At 37.2% G+C, this 16449-nt stretch overlaps 1 protein-coding gene across 4 annotated transcripts in view; it reads left to right on the top strand.

Moving 5' to 3' along the window:
* The window catches only part of WNK3 (WNK lysine deficient protein kinase 3), a 164472-nt gene that overhangs the window by 129009 nt on the left and 19014 nt on the right, over positions 1 to 16449 (top strand). For all 4 annotated transcript variants that reach the window (XM_078065306.1, XM_078065307.1, XM_078065305.1 and 1 more), the window contains 7 exons: positions 4401 to 4517; positions 5986 to 6141; positions 6223 to 6274; positions 7529 to 7666; positions 8045 to 8988; positions 15137 to 15368; positions 15775 to 15905. In XM_078065306.1, coding sequence (XP_077921432.1) covers positions 4401 to 4517; positions 5986 to 6141; positions 6223 to 6274; positions 7529 to 7666; positions 8045 to 8988; positions 15137 to 15368; positions 15775 to 15905 — 1770 coding nt within the window. The remainder of the gene's footprint in view (positions 1 to 4400; positions 4518 to 5985; positions 6142 to 6222; positions 6275 to 7528; positions 7667 to 8044; positions 8989 to 15136; positions 15369 to 15774; positions 15906 to 16449) is intronic.

Below are 16449 nucleotides of genomic sequence, written 5' to 3' on the forward strand. Positions count from 1 at the left end.
ATCATTATGAACATATCTCTCTCCTGTTTTCCTCCAGCTTTGTGTGAACTTCCATTTTTATGTTGCCTCCTCATAGGTTGCTGTCTCTTTAAGGGCAACAACTCCCAGCTATCACTTGCCCTCCTGGCTTGCCCAGTGCTGAGTCAGCTGACCTCCAAAGCTCCAGGTTCTAAGCCCCACTGGTTTTACAAACTCATGGAATTCAACCTTTCTGGTTCTTAAAGCCATGTGTTATGGGATTAGTTTTCCTTGAGTACCTGTTTCTCAGCAATCTTTGTATGCATAGCTAGTCTCTCCTGCAGACAGCCTTCTTCACCTCTGACCTTCCTAAACTTTGAGGTGATGCTTCTTCCCTGTATTTAGTCGTGGAGTTTGTTCTGCCAGTCTTTGGATCACTCTCCAGTTTATTGACTTGGATGTGGATGATACCTAGTTGAAAACATGGGATGGGGTTAGCTCCGGGTCCTCCTATTCCACCATCTTGCCAAGCTCTGACTCTCTCTTCTGCCCATTTTGTAACTGGTTTATTTCTTGTGTTGAGTTGTATAATTTCTTTATATATTTTGGATAATAACCCTTTATTGGATATGTCATTTGCAAATATCTTCTCCCATTTAGTAGGTTGTTTTTCAGTTTTGTTGATTGTTTCCATTGCCTTACAGAAACTTTTATTTTTTTTTTTATTTTTTTTTAAGATTTTATTTATTTATTTGACAGAGAGAGACACAGTGAGAGAAGGAACACAAGCAGGGGGGAGTGGGAGAGGGAGAAGCAGGCTTCCTGCTGAGCAGGGAGCCCGATGTGGGACTCGATCCCAGGACCCTGGGACCATGACCTGAGCTGAAGGCAGACGCTTAACGACTGAGCCACTCAGGCGCCCCGAAACTTTTATTTTGATATAGTCTCAATAGTTCATTTCTGCTTTTATTTCCCTTGCCTCAGGAGACATATCTAGAATAATGTTGGTACAGCCAATGTCACAGAAATTACTGCCTGTGTTCCCTTCTAGGATTTTTATAGTTTTAGGTCTCTCATTTAATTCTTTCATCCATTTTGAATTTATTTTTGTGTATGGTGTATGAAAGTAGTCCAGTTTCATTCTTTTACATATAACTCTCCAGTTTTACCAACACTATTTTTCAAAGAGACTGTCTTTTGCAATTGCATATTCTTGTCTCTCTTGTTGAAGATTAATTGACCATGTAATTCTGTGTTTATTTTTGGGCTTTCTTTTTTTTTTTTTTTTAAGATTTTATTTATTTGACAGAGAGAGTCACAGTGAGAGAGGGAACACAAGCAGAGGGGGTGGGAGAGGGAGAAGCAGGCTCTCCGCCGAGCAGGGAGCCCGACCCGGGGCTCGATCCCAGGACCCCAGGATCATGACCCGAGCCGAAGGCAGACGCTTAACGACTGAGCCACCCAGGCGCCCCTTGGGCTTTCTATCCTGTTCTGTTCATCTGTGTGTCTGTTTTTGTGCCAGTATCATACTGTTTTGATTACAGTGGCTTTGTGGTATAACTTGTGGAATTGTGATACCTCTAGCTTTGCTTTTCTTTTTGAAGATTGTTTTGGCTAATCAGAGATTTTTTGTGGTCACATACAAATTTTAGAATATTTTGTTCTAGTTCTCTGAAAAATGTTGTTACTTTGATAGGGTTTGCATGAAATGTATAGATTGCTTTGCATAGTATGGTCATTTTAACGGTATTTGTTCTTTCAATCCATGAGCATGGAATATCTTTCCATTTCTTTGTGTCATCTTCATCTTTCATCAGTATTTTATAGTTTTCAGAGTACAGGTCTTTTGCCTCTTTGGTAAGTTTATTCCAAGGTATTTTATCATTTTTGGTGCAATTGTAAATGTGATTGCTTTCTTTCTTTTTCTTACTGGTGATTCATTATTAGCATATTGAAATTCAACTGATTTCTGTACATTGATTTTGTATCCTGCGACCTTAGTAAATTCATTTATTGGTTCTAGTAGTTTTTTTTTTGTTTTTGTTTTTGTTTTTTTAGGTTTTCTATACATAGTATCATGTCATCTGCAAATAATGAAAGTTTTGCTTCTTCCTTACTGATTTGGATTCCTTTTATTTGTTTTTGTCATCTGATTGCTGTGGCTAGGACTTCCAGTACTGTGTTGAATAAAAGTGGTGAGAGTAGACATCCTTGAATTTTTCCTGACCTTGGGGGGAAAGGTTTCAGTTTTTCATCATTGAGCATGATGTTATCTATGGATTTTTCACATACAACCTTTATTATGTTGAGGTATGTTCCCTATAAACCTATTTTATTGAGGGTTTTCATCATGAAAAGATGTTGTGCTTTGTCACATGCTTTTTCTGCATCTCTTGAAATAATTATATGGTTCTTATTCTTTCTTATATTGATGTGTGTATCACATTGATTGATTTGTGAATATTGAACCACCCTTGCATCCCAGGAATAAATTCCACTTGATTGTAGTGAATGATTTTTTAAATGTGTTGTTGGATTCAGTTTGGTAGTATTTTGTTGAGTATTTTTGCATCCATGTTTATCAGGGATATTGGCTTGTAGTTCTTTTTTTTTTTTTTGGAGGTTCTTAATCTGGTTTTGTATCCAGTTAATGCTGGTGTCATAGAATAAATTTTGAAGTTTTCCTTCCTCTTCTATTTTTTGCGATAGTTTGAGAAGTCATATTCTCCCTTTTCAAAAGCTTAGTATATCATGTACATTTTACTGTGTCAGTAATTTTTCAGTAATATAATATTTTCAATTGTTATCTTAGAATGTAGTCCCTTATATAGAGATATAACAATTTAATAATTTCTTCTGTTGTCGTTTAGATTGTTGTTTTCTGTCTGTCAGTCTCTCTGTCTGCCAGTCTGTGTCTTCTTTAACTTTTTGTCTTTCTTCTTTTGTCTGTCTGTCTGTGTGTGTCTCTCTGTAGCAAACACTCTTGAACACAGATCTTTATAAACATCCCTGATTCTTTTTTTTTTTAAGATTTTATTTATTTTTTTGACAGACAGAGACACAGCGAGAGAGGGAACACAAGCAGGGGGAGTGGGAGAGGGAGAAGCAGGCTTCCCGCAGAGCAGGGAGCCCGATGCGCGGCTCGATCCCAGGACCCTGGGATCATGACCTGAGCCGAAGGCAGACGCTTAACCGACTGAGCAACCCAGGTGCCCCATCCCTGATTCTTTTTAATGCTTCATTCCTAGAAGTAGAATTAATGGGTGAAAAAGTGACAAACAAAAAACAAACAAAAAAACCAAACTCATTAATACAGAGAATAAAAGTGGTTGGCAAAGAGGAAGTTGTTTTGTTGGGAGGGATGCACAGCAAAGGGAATATAGTCAATGACATTGTAATAATGTTGTTTGGTGACAGATGGTGAGTACATTTACCATGGTGAGCACTGAGTAATGTATGGAATTGTTAAATCAGTATGTTGGACACCTGAATTCAATATAACTGTGCATGTTAATTATAATTCAATTTAAAATAAATTAATAAAACTAATGAAAATATATGAAGACTTAAAAAATTCTAAAATACAGGGGTGCCTGGGTGGCTCTGTCTGTTAATCGTCTGCCTTTGGCTCGGGTCGTGATCCCAGGGTCCTGGGATCTAGCCCCAGGTCAGGCTCTCTGCTCAGCGGGGAGCCTGCTTCTCCCTCTCCCCTTGCTTATACTTTCTCTCTCTCTCTGTCAAATAAACAAATAAAATCTTAAAAAAAATTTTTTTTAAACACATATTGCTAGATGGGCTGTCCAAAAAGGTTGGACAGTATACATTTCCAATAGCAGTGCCTTTTCTTTTGTTTAAAGAGCCAATTTGTGGGATTAAGAAAATTTTGGAAATGAATGACTGAACGATCTTTGCATTTTGGAAAAATAGAGTAACTCTTCTGATTTTTTGTCTTTTTTTGTCTTTTTATAAAAGTTGTATTCCTTTTTCTTTCCCATGGGGATCACATTTCTAATTTATATTTTGCTAATTTTTTTTTAAAGATTATTTATTTATTTATTTATTTGACAGAGAGAGACACAGCGAGAGAGGGAACACAAGCAGGGGGAGTGGGAGAGGGAAAAGCAGGCTTCCTGCAGAGCAGGGAGCCCGATGCGGGGCTCGATCCCAGGACCCTGGGACCATGACCTGAGCCGAAGGCAGACGCTTAACGACTGAGCCACCCAGGTGCCCCTATATTTTGCTAATTTAACTCTTATATTTGCCATCGAATGGGTGTTAAGGCACTATTTCAATAGGGAAAAACAATCTTTTTATATTCTCAACAGTTTAAACTATTTTTCCATATATTGAATGTAAGCTCATCTAGATGTTCCTTAGTTGATTTGCAAAGAGAAGATAATAAATAACTGTGACTCTTAAATTGGTGACATGTTTGTGCCCAGGTGTCAGTATCTGGAGACAATATGGTGGAATGTCAACTGGAGACACACAACAACAAGATGGTCACCTTCAAGTTTGATGTTGATGGTGATGCACCAGAGGATATTGCAGACTATATGGTAAGTATAATAAAACCAAATTATTTTCCCTTTAGCATTCTGTCTCCTTTTCCCCTCATATTCTCCCCTCATTTATTCAGAGCAATCGTTTTTAGAGTACCATTAGTTTTTAAAATTTGCACAGAACTATACTACTTATGATCAAAAGTAAGTCACTGTACCGTCTTTCATTTCGGTATATTTATCTCTAAAATATGAGAGGATTTTATTAAGAGGTTATCTAGGTCAATGATTCTTATCCCTGGCTGCATGTTAAAGTCACCTTAAGAGCTTTTTAAAAACAAATCCATTGCCTGGGTCCCTAATTAAAACAGAATCTTTGGACATAAGGCCTAAGCATCACTAGTTTGTAAAATACCCCAGGTAATTCTAATGTGTTAGCTACTGATACATCATCTTACAAATAGGTGTTTAAGTAATGCTCATCATTTCTTTCAGTTTTCATATTTTCTTTGAATTGAGGCTTAAGTTAGTAGTTTTGCCCTGTTTTTAATGCGGGTAAGTAAGGGTGGAAGGAAGAGTACTTAATGCTTTTGTTTCTGACAGTTTTCTTTAGATATGCATTCCTGGAGAAACAGAATTAAACATTTTAAAAGTTAATAATGTTGTTAGTTCTGCCTCTTGTTTTTGTTTTCAGTAAATATTTTGTTGATCTAATAATTGTTACACAGGAAATAAAACTAAAATTCTTTAGTAACAGTTCTTCTTTTTTTAAAATTTACATATATTATTTGTTTCAAAAATACAGGTCTGTGATTCATCCATCTTACACAATTCACAGCACTCACCATAGCACGTACCCTCCCCAATATCCATCACCCAGCCACCCCATCCCTCCCATCCCCCCTCCACTCCAGTTCTGCCCCTTGTTTAACATAATATTTTCTGAACTCTCCAGTTCTTTATAACCTTTAAAGATGTTTCATTTTGTGATTTAAAAACTTGGGTTTGGACATCCTAGTGGTAATCATAAACATTGCCTCAGTTATGTTCCTCAAATGATAATTTATAGAATGTGAGATGTTTTTAAAATGCTGGCTTTTTCTATGGTAGGTAGTACCAATCTGACAAATGTCAGTGGTCTCAAAATAAGAATAAGTTAATGTTTTATGTGGCATTTTAGTGTGGTCTTTTTTTTTAAGATTTATTTATTTTGGAGAGCACAGGAGTGCAAGCCTGGGGAGGGGCAGAGGGAGAGAATCTCAAGCAGACTCCCCACTGAGTGTGGAGCCTGATGCTGGGCTCAGTCTCAAGACCCTGAGATCATGACCTGGGCTGAAACCAAGTGTTGGACGCTCAACCGACTAAGCCACCCAGGTGCCCCAGTGCTGGTTGTTTTTAATTCTGTTGTGGCCTTTGTATCTAAATACTTAATTTTCATTTATTTTTCTTTAAGGTAGTCACCATTGATACAATATTATAATTTTGAGAAACTAAATTTAATAGACTTACCTTTACTTTTGGACAGGTTGAAGATAACTTTGTGCTAGAAAATGAGAAAGAAAAATTCGTAGAAGAATTGAGGGCTATTGTAGGTCAAGCCCAGGAGATCCTTCATGTCCACTCTGCTGCAGATAGACCCATTGGAATTGACTCTATTATTGTGGAATCCAACAATAACCAAGTAAGAGCAGTTATTTAGCAGAGAGGTCTTCTCAGATATATATCAAGAACTTCTTTATTTATCTATTCATTTTTAATTCAGACAGGATCATCTGAACAAGTACAGATAAATTCTGCATCCACTCAAACCAGCAGTAAGTATATTTCATAAAATTTACCATGTGGCTTTTGAAGCAAGACATTTGGAAACTTTAATTTACATACCTTCATTGGGAAAGATGTTAGCCAATAAAGGAAATTAATGAATTGTTAATGTAGGTTTTCCCACACTTGGAAAGGCCTTTTTAGCCCAGATGTAAGAAGTAAAACCATTCTCCAGATTTACTTCAAGTGTTAATTTATTTCTGAGTTGTTGCATGGTATGTTACCAGAAAAGCAATCACAGTACTGATGACCTTTAATGGCTTTATTGTTTGAAATTAATTGGTAAGTTGATTTTTTTTAACCACTGATATGATTTGGACAGGACCTTTCTTAACTAATATCACTATGTCCTAAGTTTGCCTCATGTTTTAATATAGTCATTTATATCTTGATTTCCTTCCACTTAGTGTTATACTTCTACCTGCTGTGATCACTGATAAGTTTTTGTAAATCAGATACTAGCTAAACTTCCAGGGACTAAAAATGGGGTCTTCTGTTTTCTTTTCTGATGACTTTATCTCTCCATTCTTTTCAGCTCTGGTCATGGTTATATTTAGAGTATCTGGGAGGGGGCGAAGAGCCATAGACAAATGAGGACCTGTGAAGGAATTATAACAACATGAAGAAGCAACAGGTGGTGTGGGAGTCATGAAATCAGATACCATTACCCTGAAATTTACTTTGTGTTAGGATGCCAAGGTCCTCCTCTGTTCTTTCTCATTAGGAGGAATTTGAGCAGATTTATGACTGATAAAGTATGGTAAAGTTTATAAAAAAGAATTACTTATTTGAATAAGTTTACAAAGTAGGAATAAAGATGTGGGGACTTTATTTTTAAGTTGTCATATAGTAAAATTGATTTTTTCCTCTTGGTGTATAGTTCTATAAATTTTAATACTCACAGATTTGTGTAAGCATCATCATAATCAGGATGCAGAACAGGAGATATAGGTTTTATTGGAGAAAGTGCTTTCCATTTTTTCCCCAAAATGTGCCCTGCTTCTAATTGCTATTGATACAATGTTTGTTTCATAGATTTAAAAATCCTTCCCTAACAATATCTTGTGCTTAGTTCTTTAGAGTATTTGCCAGCGTTGGGAGGTCTGGTCTTATAAATTACACATATCCTAGTGCTGTTGGAAATGGAGATACAAGACAAATTGGTATTTTAACATGGTTTCCTTAATAGGGTAAACATGTTGACAATTGCTTAGCATATTGATTTTTGCTAATTCTTTCTACAGATGAATCTGCTCCACAGTCATCCCCAGTTGGTCGGTGGCGATTCTGTATCAATCAAACAATAAGAAACCGTGAGGCTCAATCTCCTCCTTCTCTTCAGCAGTCCATGCCTACAGTTCCTGGGCTATCTCTACTTCCTGGTAAGTGTTCATTGTCTGCCAACTTTCTCCAGACTTGGAGGAGTTACAAAATATATACCATATCTTTAATTTGTGTTCACGGGTATTTTATTCTTATGAGAATTTTCATAAGCATTATTGAAGGTGTTATTATTAGGGTATAACTTAAGCCATTTTAAAATGTAATATTTTTCAAATATAATATTTATGGAAAAAAATAAAGAAAAAGTTTTTATTCCTTGACAGGTTGAATTCTGTGTATTTTGAGTCTTATTTACAAGACTTATTCACACAGGTTCTTGTTTGTCCCTTGCTCCTCTTGTCCCCTTTGAGTTTGGTTACTAGTCCATGCTTTGTATTTATTAATATGTGCCTAGCTATTCTTTGTTATTGTTCCAGGTCCAAGAACCACAAATAATAAGGAAATATCACAGGACACACTGCCCACTCTAGAAAGTAATCCATGCCAGCGTGTACTTTTTGCCTCCAAATCAGAACTCAAGGATGTAGTTGATGGTAAGATGTCTGAATATGCCAGTGTAGAAACTAAGCAGCCAGCTTTATTTTATCGAGTGGAAGATGACAGGCAGATAATGGCACCAGTTACTAGTAGTTCAAGTTACACTGCTACTTCAGTTCGTGCAGTTCCAGTTGAATGTGAGGGACTCACCAACCAAGCAGGCATATTTCTACCTGTATATCCATGTCACCAAGCTGCCAGTCAGGCTGATGTACTTATGGTCCCTCCTGGCGAGTCAACTCAGATTGCTGGTAACTCTCTTACAACTCTGGCATTTATGTCTGATCAAAAGCCGCAATCCTTAGCAGTGCAGCAGCCAACTATGGATGCAGAGTTTATTTCCCAAGAAGGAGAAACCACAATGAACACTGAAGCAAGTTCTCCTAAGATGGTCATTCCCACTCAGACCCCTGGCCTTGAACTGACTACCCTTCTACCCACTACTATCCTGGAATCAGATGGGGAAAGACCTCCAAAAATGGAGTTTGCAGACAACCGAATTAAAACTCTGGATGAAAAATTAAGAAACTTGCTCTACCAGGAGCATAGCATATCTAGCATCTATCCTGAGAGTCAGAAGGATACCCAAAGCATAGACTCTCCATTTTCTTCCTCTGCTGAAGATACGCTCTCATGTCCAGTGCCAGAAGTCATAGGCATCAGTCACAGTGGAATTCAAGATAGTCCTGCACAGTCCCCTAATTTTCAGCAGACAGGCTCTAAGATTCTGTCCAATGTGGCTGCAAGTCAGCCTGCTAACATATCAGTATTCAAAAGGGACCTGAATGTGATAACTTCTATACCCAGCGAATTATATTTACATGTAAGTATTATTCTTTCTAATCAATTTCTTATCCTTATACTTTTAAAGAAATTCCTTCTTTTCTAAAGTTATATCCTTTGAAGTGAAATTGTCTATGTCACAGGATTCTGAGGTCACAGGTATTTAAGAAGGCCATGACTTAGGCTGCAGGTGCCCGGAATTTCTAGATAGAGACGACAGAAGTATCTTTGGTGAGAGAGCCCTCTGGTGAATTAGCTAGGAACTTGCAAGGATGTCGTTTTTGTATTAGTGACAGAACAGGACTGATTTATAGATTGTTTTAGTGGATAGGAAGAACTGACATTTAGATTTCCACTTAAAAGTGCCCGTTACCAATTTCCTTTCTTAAAAGTTTATGGTTTTAGTTTAATCTTGTTTGGTGAGTTTTATTTGAAAAAAAAAAACATTAATTTTTTAAGTTTTTATTTAAATTCTAGTTCACATCCAGTGTAATATTCGTTCAGGTGTACAATATAGTGATTCAACACTTCCACCCAACACCCTGTGCTCATCACAAGTGCCCTTCTCAATCCTTATCGCCTATTTAGCCCCTCCCTCCACCCACTTCCCCTCTGATAACCATCAGTTTGTTCACTAGACTTAAGAGTCTGATTCTTGATTTGCCTCTTCCCCTACCCCATGTTTGTTTGTTTTGTTTCTTAAATTCCACATATGAGTGAAATCATATGGTATTTTTTTTAAGTTATGTAACATAGGAACTTAATTTCCCTTTTCTATTCCCTTCAAATCACAGGAGTAATGACTATCTGGTGTTTATCCACTATTTGGTACTTATCCTTCTTAAGCTTACATGGATCTATTTACATACCTATAACTTTTTTTAAAGATTTTATTTATTTACCTGACAGAGAGAGACACAGTGAGAGAGGGAATATAAGCAGGGGGAGTGGGAGAGGGAGAAGCAGGCTTCCCGTGGAGCACGGAGCCCAATGCGGAGCTCGATCCCAGGACCCTGGGATCATGACCTGAGTCGAAGGCAGACGCTTAATGACTGAGCCACCCAGGTGTCCCCTACATATCTATAACTTTTTATTTACAAAAATAGGATTGTGCTATATGCATATTGGTCTGCAAATTTATCTTGTCATTTTTACAGTATATCATAGATATATTTCTAAATCTTCACCACTGTATCTCTTTATTATTATTACGTAAGTAGTATATGTGTGTATATAAAATAAAATCCATCCCACTTCCAAAACTATAGACATAGCTGGTAATGAATCTTTGCAGACATAGTTGTTTTTTTTTTTTATGTTTTTTTATTTTTTTACTTGAGAGAGAGAGAGACAGAGATAGCTAGAGAGAGAAACGAGCTAGGAGGAGAGGGAGAAGCAGGCTCCCCACTGAGCAGGGAGCCCGAGGCGGGGCTCCATCCCAGGACCCTGGGATCATGACCTGAGCCGAAGGCAGACGCTTAACCGACTGAGCCACCCAGGCGCCCTTTGCAGACATAGTTTTAATTAACATACAAATATGTGTATAATCATACTTCTCTTTTTTAAAGATTTTATTTATTTATTTGAGAGAGAAAGAGAGCACGAGTAGAGGGAGGGGTAGAGGGACAAGCAGACTCCCTGCTGAATGGGGAGCCCAACCTGGGGCTCGGTCCCCCCCCAAGATCATGACCTGAGCTGAAGTCAGATGCTTAACCGACCGAGCTACCTAGATGCCCCAATCATACTTCTTTATTACATATTTACAAAGACATAGATATATATGTTTATATACGTCTATTTCTCTACATACATGTGCTGTTCTGCATTTTTTTCAATTATGAACATTTATCCATGGTGGTACACGTAGTTCCACCTCACTTACGTTTTTTATTTTTTAATTTTTTTTAAAGATTTTACTTCTTTATTTGACAGAGACACAGTGAGAAAAGGAACACAAGCAGGGGGAGTGGGAGAGGGAGAAGCAGGCTTCCCGCTGAGCAGGGAGCCTGATGCAGGGCTCGATCCCAGGACCCTGGGATCATGACCTGAGCCGAAGGCAGACACTTAACGACTGAGCTACCCAGGCGCCCCTCACTTACGTTTTTTAAACAATGGCATAATATTCCCTTGAATAGATCTAACTTAAAGATTTATATTGTTGTTGGGGCGCCTGGGTGGCTCAGATGGTTAAACGCCTGCCTTCGGCTCAGCTCATGATTCCAGGATCCTGGGATCGAGCCCCACATCGGGCTCCTGACTTAGCGGGGAGTCTGCTTCTTCCTCTCCCTCTGCCTCTCCCACTGCTCATGCTCTCTCTCTCTCTGTATCTCTGTGTCTCAAATGAATAAATAAAATCTTTAAAAAAAAAAAAGATTTGTATTGTTGTAAACTAGTAATTTTAAATTATGTATTTAATATATAAACAGGAAAGCAATTCAGAAGGATAGAAAATGAAAATTATGTTAACAACTTCTTATACCCCCTTCTACTCCCCAAACACTGTTAAGTTCCTGGTTTTAATTCTTGAAGTCATTGCCATTAATAACTTGTAAATAATATACTTATTCATCTATTTTTTGATTTAATAATTTTCGGCAATACCTAATAATTCACTGCTATGAAGGGTGAGGAATTATATATTTTCCCTTTCCTCTTCTTTCCCATACACCTCCCAGTTTTTATTACTTGTATTACTTTTTAATACTTGCAAGGTTTATAACATCTACATTTTTTTCCTGTAACACTGGCTGGGCTTTGTAGGTTGATTCGAAGAATTGAAGGTCAGTAAACAGCATTTATATTATGATTATATGTGTTATCTGATGATCATGTAATAATATTAGAACCATAAAAAATGAAATATAATTTTCTGTCATTTAAATTTTGTTGCTCAAAGGATAGCCTTTCAAGTATCAAGGTCAAATGGATTCTTTTGTTTAAGTGTCCATTGGTACTTCTGGATCAAATTTATTTGCCACTCTTTCTGGTGTCCTAGAATTCCTTTTTCTCCCCTCCCTGAAATGCTTCTATGAGTAATATTTTTAAATAAGTTGCATGGGTGACTAATTTGATTTTTTTTAAGTCCAAAATTGCCTTTATTTTGCTTCACACTTGATTTAGTATACATGGTAGGGTCATTTTGAGTTAATTTTTGTATATGGTGTGAAATAAGGGTTCACCTTCATTCTTTTGCATCTGACTATCCAGTTGTTCCAGCACCATTGTTATTCTCTTTGTTGTTATTATCAATGGAATTGTTTTCTTAATTTCCTTTTCAGATTTTTCTTTGCTATTGTATAGAAATACAACTAATTTTTAAGTGTTGATGTTGTATCCTTCAATTTTGCTGAGTTTGTGTATCATTTAGGATTTTCTGTATAATATATAAGATCATATCGTCTGTAAAAAGAGATAGTTTATTTCTTCATTTCCTGTTTTTCTTATCTATTAACTTTTCATTGCATGCTTTCCATCTCTTTGTCCTTTTGCTTTTTTCTCAATTTTTAAGCTGTTTCAGTCTCCTATTCAGCTATTTTTTTTGTCAAGGATTCTATTTTTTTTAATTTTAATTATTTTTATTTTTATTCATTTTTTTAGAGAGGGGAAGAGAGAAGGGCAGAGGGAGAGGGAGAGAGAGAATCTTTTTTTTTTTTTTTTTTTTAAAGATTTTATTTATTTGACAGCGAGATACAGCGAGAGAGGGAACACAAGCAGGGGGAGTGGGAGAGGGAGAAGCAGGCTTCCCGCTGAGCAGGGAGCCTGATGTGGGGCTCGATCCCAGGACCCTGGGATCATGACCTGAGCCGAAGGCAGATGCTTAATGACTGAGCCACCCAGGTGCCCCGGAGAGAGAGAATCTTAAGCAGGCTCCACACCCAGCACAGCCCGATGCGGGGCTCAATCTCACAACCCTGAGATCATGATCTGAGCTGAAATCAAGAGTTGGATGCTTAATCCACTGAGCCACCCAGGTGCTCCAAGGATTATATTTTTAATTTTCAGTAACTGTAGTTCATTTTTCTTATGGTTGTATTATCTTCACACATCTTTCTGGAGATATTAAGTATTATTCTATGTTATTGATGCTATTTCCTTGGCTATTCTTCTTCTTACTGAATTTAGTGTTTTCTTTCTTTTTTAGAATTTTTATTTATTTACTTTTTATGTAGGCGTCACACCCAGTGTGGGGCCTCAGCTCATGACCCTGAGATCAAGAGTCACACACTCTACTGACTGAGCCAGCCAGGTGCCCCTTGTGTTTGCTTATAGTGTTGATTTCCCATAAGTGGTGATTCTTAGACTCATCTTTTCTTTTTCCCCTGTAAGATTCCTTGTTTGTCTCTCTAAATGCCATATATAATTATTGTAGCCTTCCTCCAGTAATTGTGGGAAAAGCATGGGACATGCTTCTTGGCTCTGAATATTACAGCTTTTCTCGAAATGCTGCCTAGAGGGTAGCTTAATAGTCTTCAAAGGTGGAAGGGCTTTCCCTTCCTCCTGGATGTTGTCTCCTTCCTACATTGCTGATTGGGCCACAAACATTTTCCTCTCACCACTCTTATTTGGGAGCAGATGGCTCTGCTGTCTTTTGCTTGCTGTGGAGGTAGGGAGGGAAAGAAGAACTGCCTGGTTATTCTTTCTTTGGTACCCCAACCAGTTTACTCTCCCAGTCAGTGAGTAAGTCAAGATCTCTTTTTGTGAAACTCAAATTCTAGTCAGGGAAGATAGACTCTAAATAAATAAATAAAGGAAAGGGCTATGATAGAATGAGTAGGGGATTACTTTATATAAGGGGTCAGGGAGGAACTTGTGTGTGGTGGTAACATTCATAGGTGGAGACCTGCTCAAGGAACCAAAAGAAGTCCAGGAAGTCGGAGAGTGTTATGAGATGATGTTGAGGCAGATAGGAGACAGATTGGGTACAGCTTTGTAAGCTTTCTAGCCAACGACTCTTCCTTTTGGTTGGCCAGGGCCCTCTCTCACTGCCTAGATCTGCCACCCAAGTTTGCAGCATTTTGAAATAGTTCCTGCATGTGTCATGGGCTGCTTTTTCCTCCTTTAATTATATATGCCTGTGTCTATGTCTCTTTTTTCTGTCATATCTATGGATTTGGATTGATAAGGTAGGCTAGAACTTGTACTTAACTTACCATCTTGATCAGTTATTACTTATTAAAAATTTTCTGTAATTTCAGTGGGACTTGTGCAGCATTTTCTAAATTTAATATTATTGAGAAATTTTTTCTCTTCATGAAAGTAGCATTATTACTAGTCCAGAATGAGCTTTTTTTTCCCCAAAATAGGACTTTGGAAAATAAGAACTGATTGTTCAGAATTTTAATAACTGCTGACCTGCCCTGAGTGTTAATGCTTATTCAAGACTCCGGTATACTTAATGCCACTTAGGCTGTCTTCCTGCAGACAAATGCTAAATCCCATTCTTTGAACTTTTTAATACTCATTTAATTCTAGATTAGTAGAGATGATTCTCATGTTTCCCAAAGTTGTGTATTTTTGTATTATTATAGAGGATTTATTTTTAAAGTACTCATTTAGAATACAACAGTTAATTCTGACATTTTGTTGTCAGAGGGATGGGAGGACAAGAAGAGGAGAGTGATTTTATAGCCAGCTGTGGCCTGATGTTAACAAGTTTTAGAGCAAGAATTTGAAATAATTTCAAGGCCCATTGTAAATATCTGTGTGCTTACATAAAGTAAGAAATTTGATTTGGTAATATTTCTCTATAAATCTAAATGCCTAGATATCTTGTTTTTCTATGTTATCATGTATGTTAGGCATCTTTCACTCTCAAATAATATGAGCATAAATGAAAGTTTCATTTTAAGAGCATAGGGTTTCAGTAACCTCTTTTAGTAAATGAAGCATATGAAGGAATAATTTTCATTTTCATTTTTCAAAGTTGCTATAATGAAAAATATTCTAGGGTGGAAGATTAATATTCTGCTCTGTATTTATCTGAAGTCCAAATAATATTTTTAAAGAAAGAGGAAGGATTAATTCCTATAAGTTGAATACTTCAGATTCACTCTGATATGCAGACAGACATAGCATTCTGTTTTTGATTACTCATTAGTCCATGCAAGAAACTCCAGTGGTATAAACAGCTGCTTCATCTTACCTAAATTATCACCATTTTGGTTTTTTTCTCTTTTTGTCTCCATTAGGAGATGTCCCCAGATGCTTCACTTCCAGGAGATCCAGAGGCCTATCCTGCTGCTGTGTCAAGCGGTGGAGCCATTCATCTGCAGACAGGAGGTGGATATTTTGGCCTAAGCTTTACTTGTCCTAGTCTCAAAAATCCTATTAGCAAGAAATCCTGGACTCGCAAATTAAAAAGCTGGGCATACAGGCTACGGCAGTCAACCAGCTTTTTCAAGAGATCAAAAGTCCGTCAAGGTAGTGTGCTTACAGTCAGGGACATAGACTAGGTAACATCACTTTTCATTTACTTCTGTTTTTTTTTGTTTGTTTGTTTGTTCATATACAAACCTTACCACTTTTTCCACGTAGCCCATGTATGTGACATGTCCCATTAATGTCATTGCCATTTTATTTTTCCTTTTGTAACTAATTTGGTTTTACAGTTATTCATTTCATGTAGATACTAAGTCTCGGGATAAATCTTACAATGTCTGATTTTGAGTTAGGGACTTCTACAGTGTTGCTTATTACATTAACACTTTTTAATTATCTAGCAGGGGTTAAGCTTTTTCTACTTTTCTTCATTTTTTGGCAATGTAAACAGATTTAGTCTTAACAAACAATTTTCTCTTTTCTGCTTACAATTGCACAAAACTTGCAGTGGAAGCAGAAGATATGAGATCAGCAGTTGCTCCTGATCCCATTCCTCTGACGGGAGAGTCCACGGCTGATACTAGGGCTTTGAGTAGATGTAAAGCGATGAGCGGATCATTTCAGCGGGGTCGGTTCCAGGTTTGTGTCTTTGGTTGAATCTTTATCTACAAGGGCATTGTACAAGATAATAGCATTGAAAATCTTGGTATTTGTATGATACTTATTTTGAATGTAGATTATTGTCGTATTTAATTTTTTCCCCTAATACATATCCCCTCACCTTTTGTAGACTTCCAGTAAAGGTGAGTCTAAAGAAATGGAGATTTTAGTAGCTGGAAAAGAGCACAGAAATGAGTCATCATTTTTCAGTGGGTGGTTGGGTCACCTTTTTTATAAATCTATTTCTTGTCCTTTAGAATCTCAGCAACTTGAATCATTGAATTTTTTTAAATTGTGGAATCTTGTTTGAGCAATTTGAAGCCAACTCTTTTTACCCAAGGGGCCTAATTGAAAGACTTTGAAATGAGAATTATAGATGGGGTTTTTAAGTTTGGATATTATCGATATGTGTACATCATAGCAGACCATCCACTTATCTGTGCCATATTTTGATATTGAATTTCTTCATGGGTTTACTCTTTGGTTAGACAGAGCCAGCCACTTTTGCCTTTTTGTATCTCAG

Source organism: Halichoerus grypus, chromosome X (genome assembly GCF_964656455.1).
Source record: "Halichoerus grypus chromosome X, mHalGry1.hap1.1, whole genome shotgun sequence".
Taxonomy (NCBI): Eukaryota; Metazoa; Chordata; class Mammalia; order Carnivora; family Phocidae; genus Halichoerus; species Halichoerus grypus.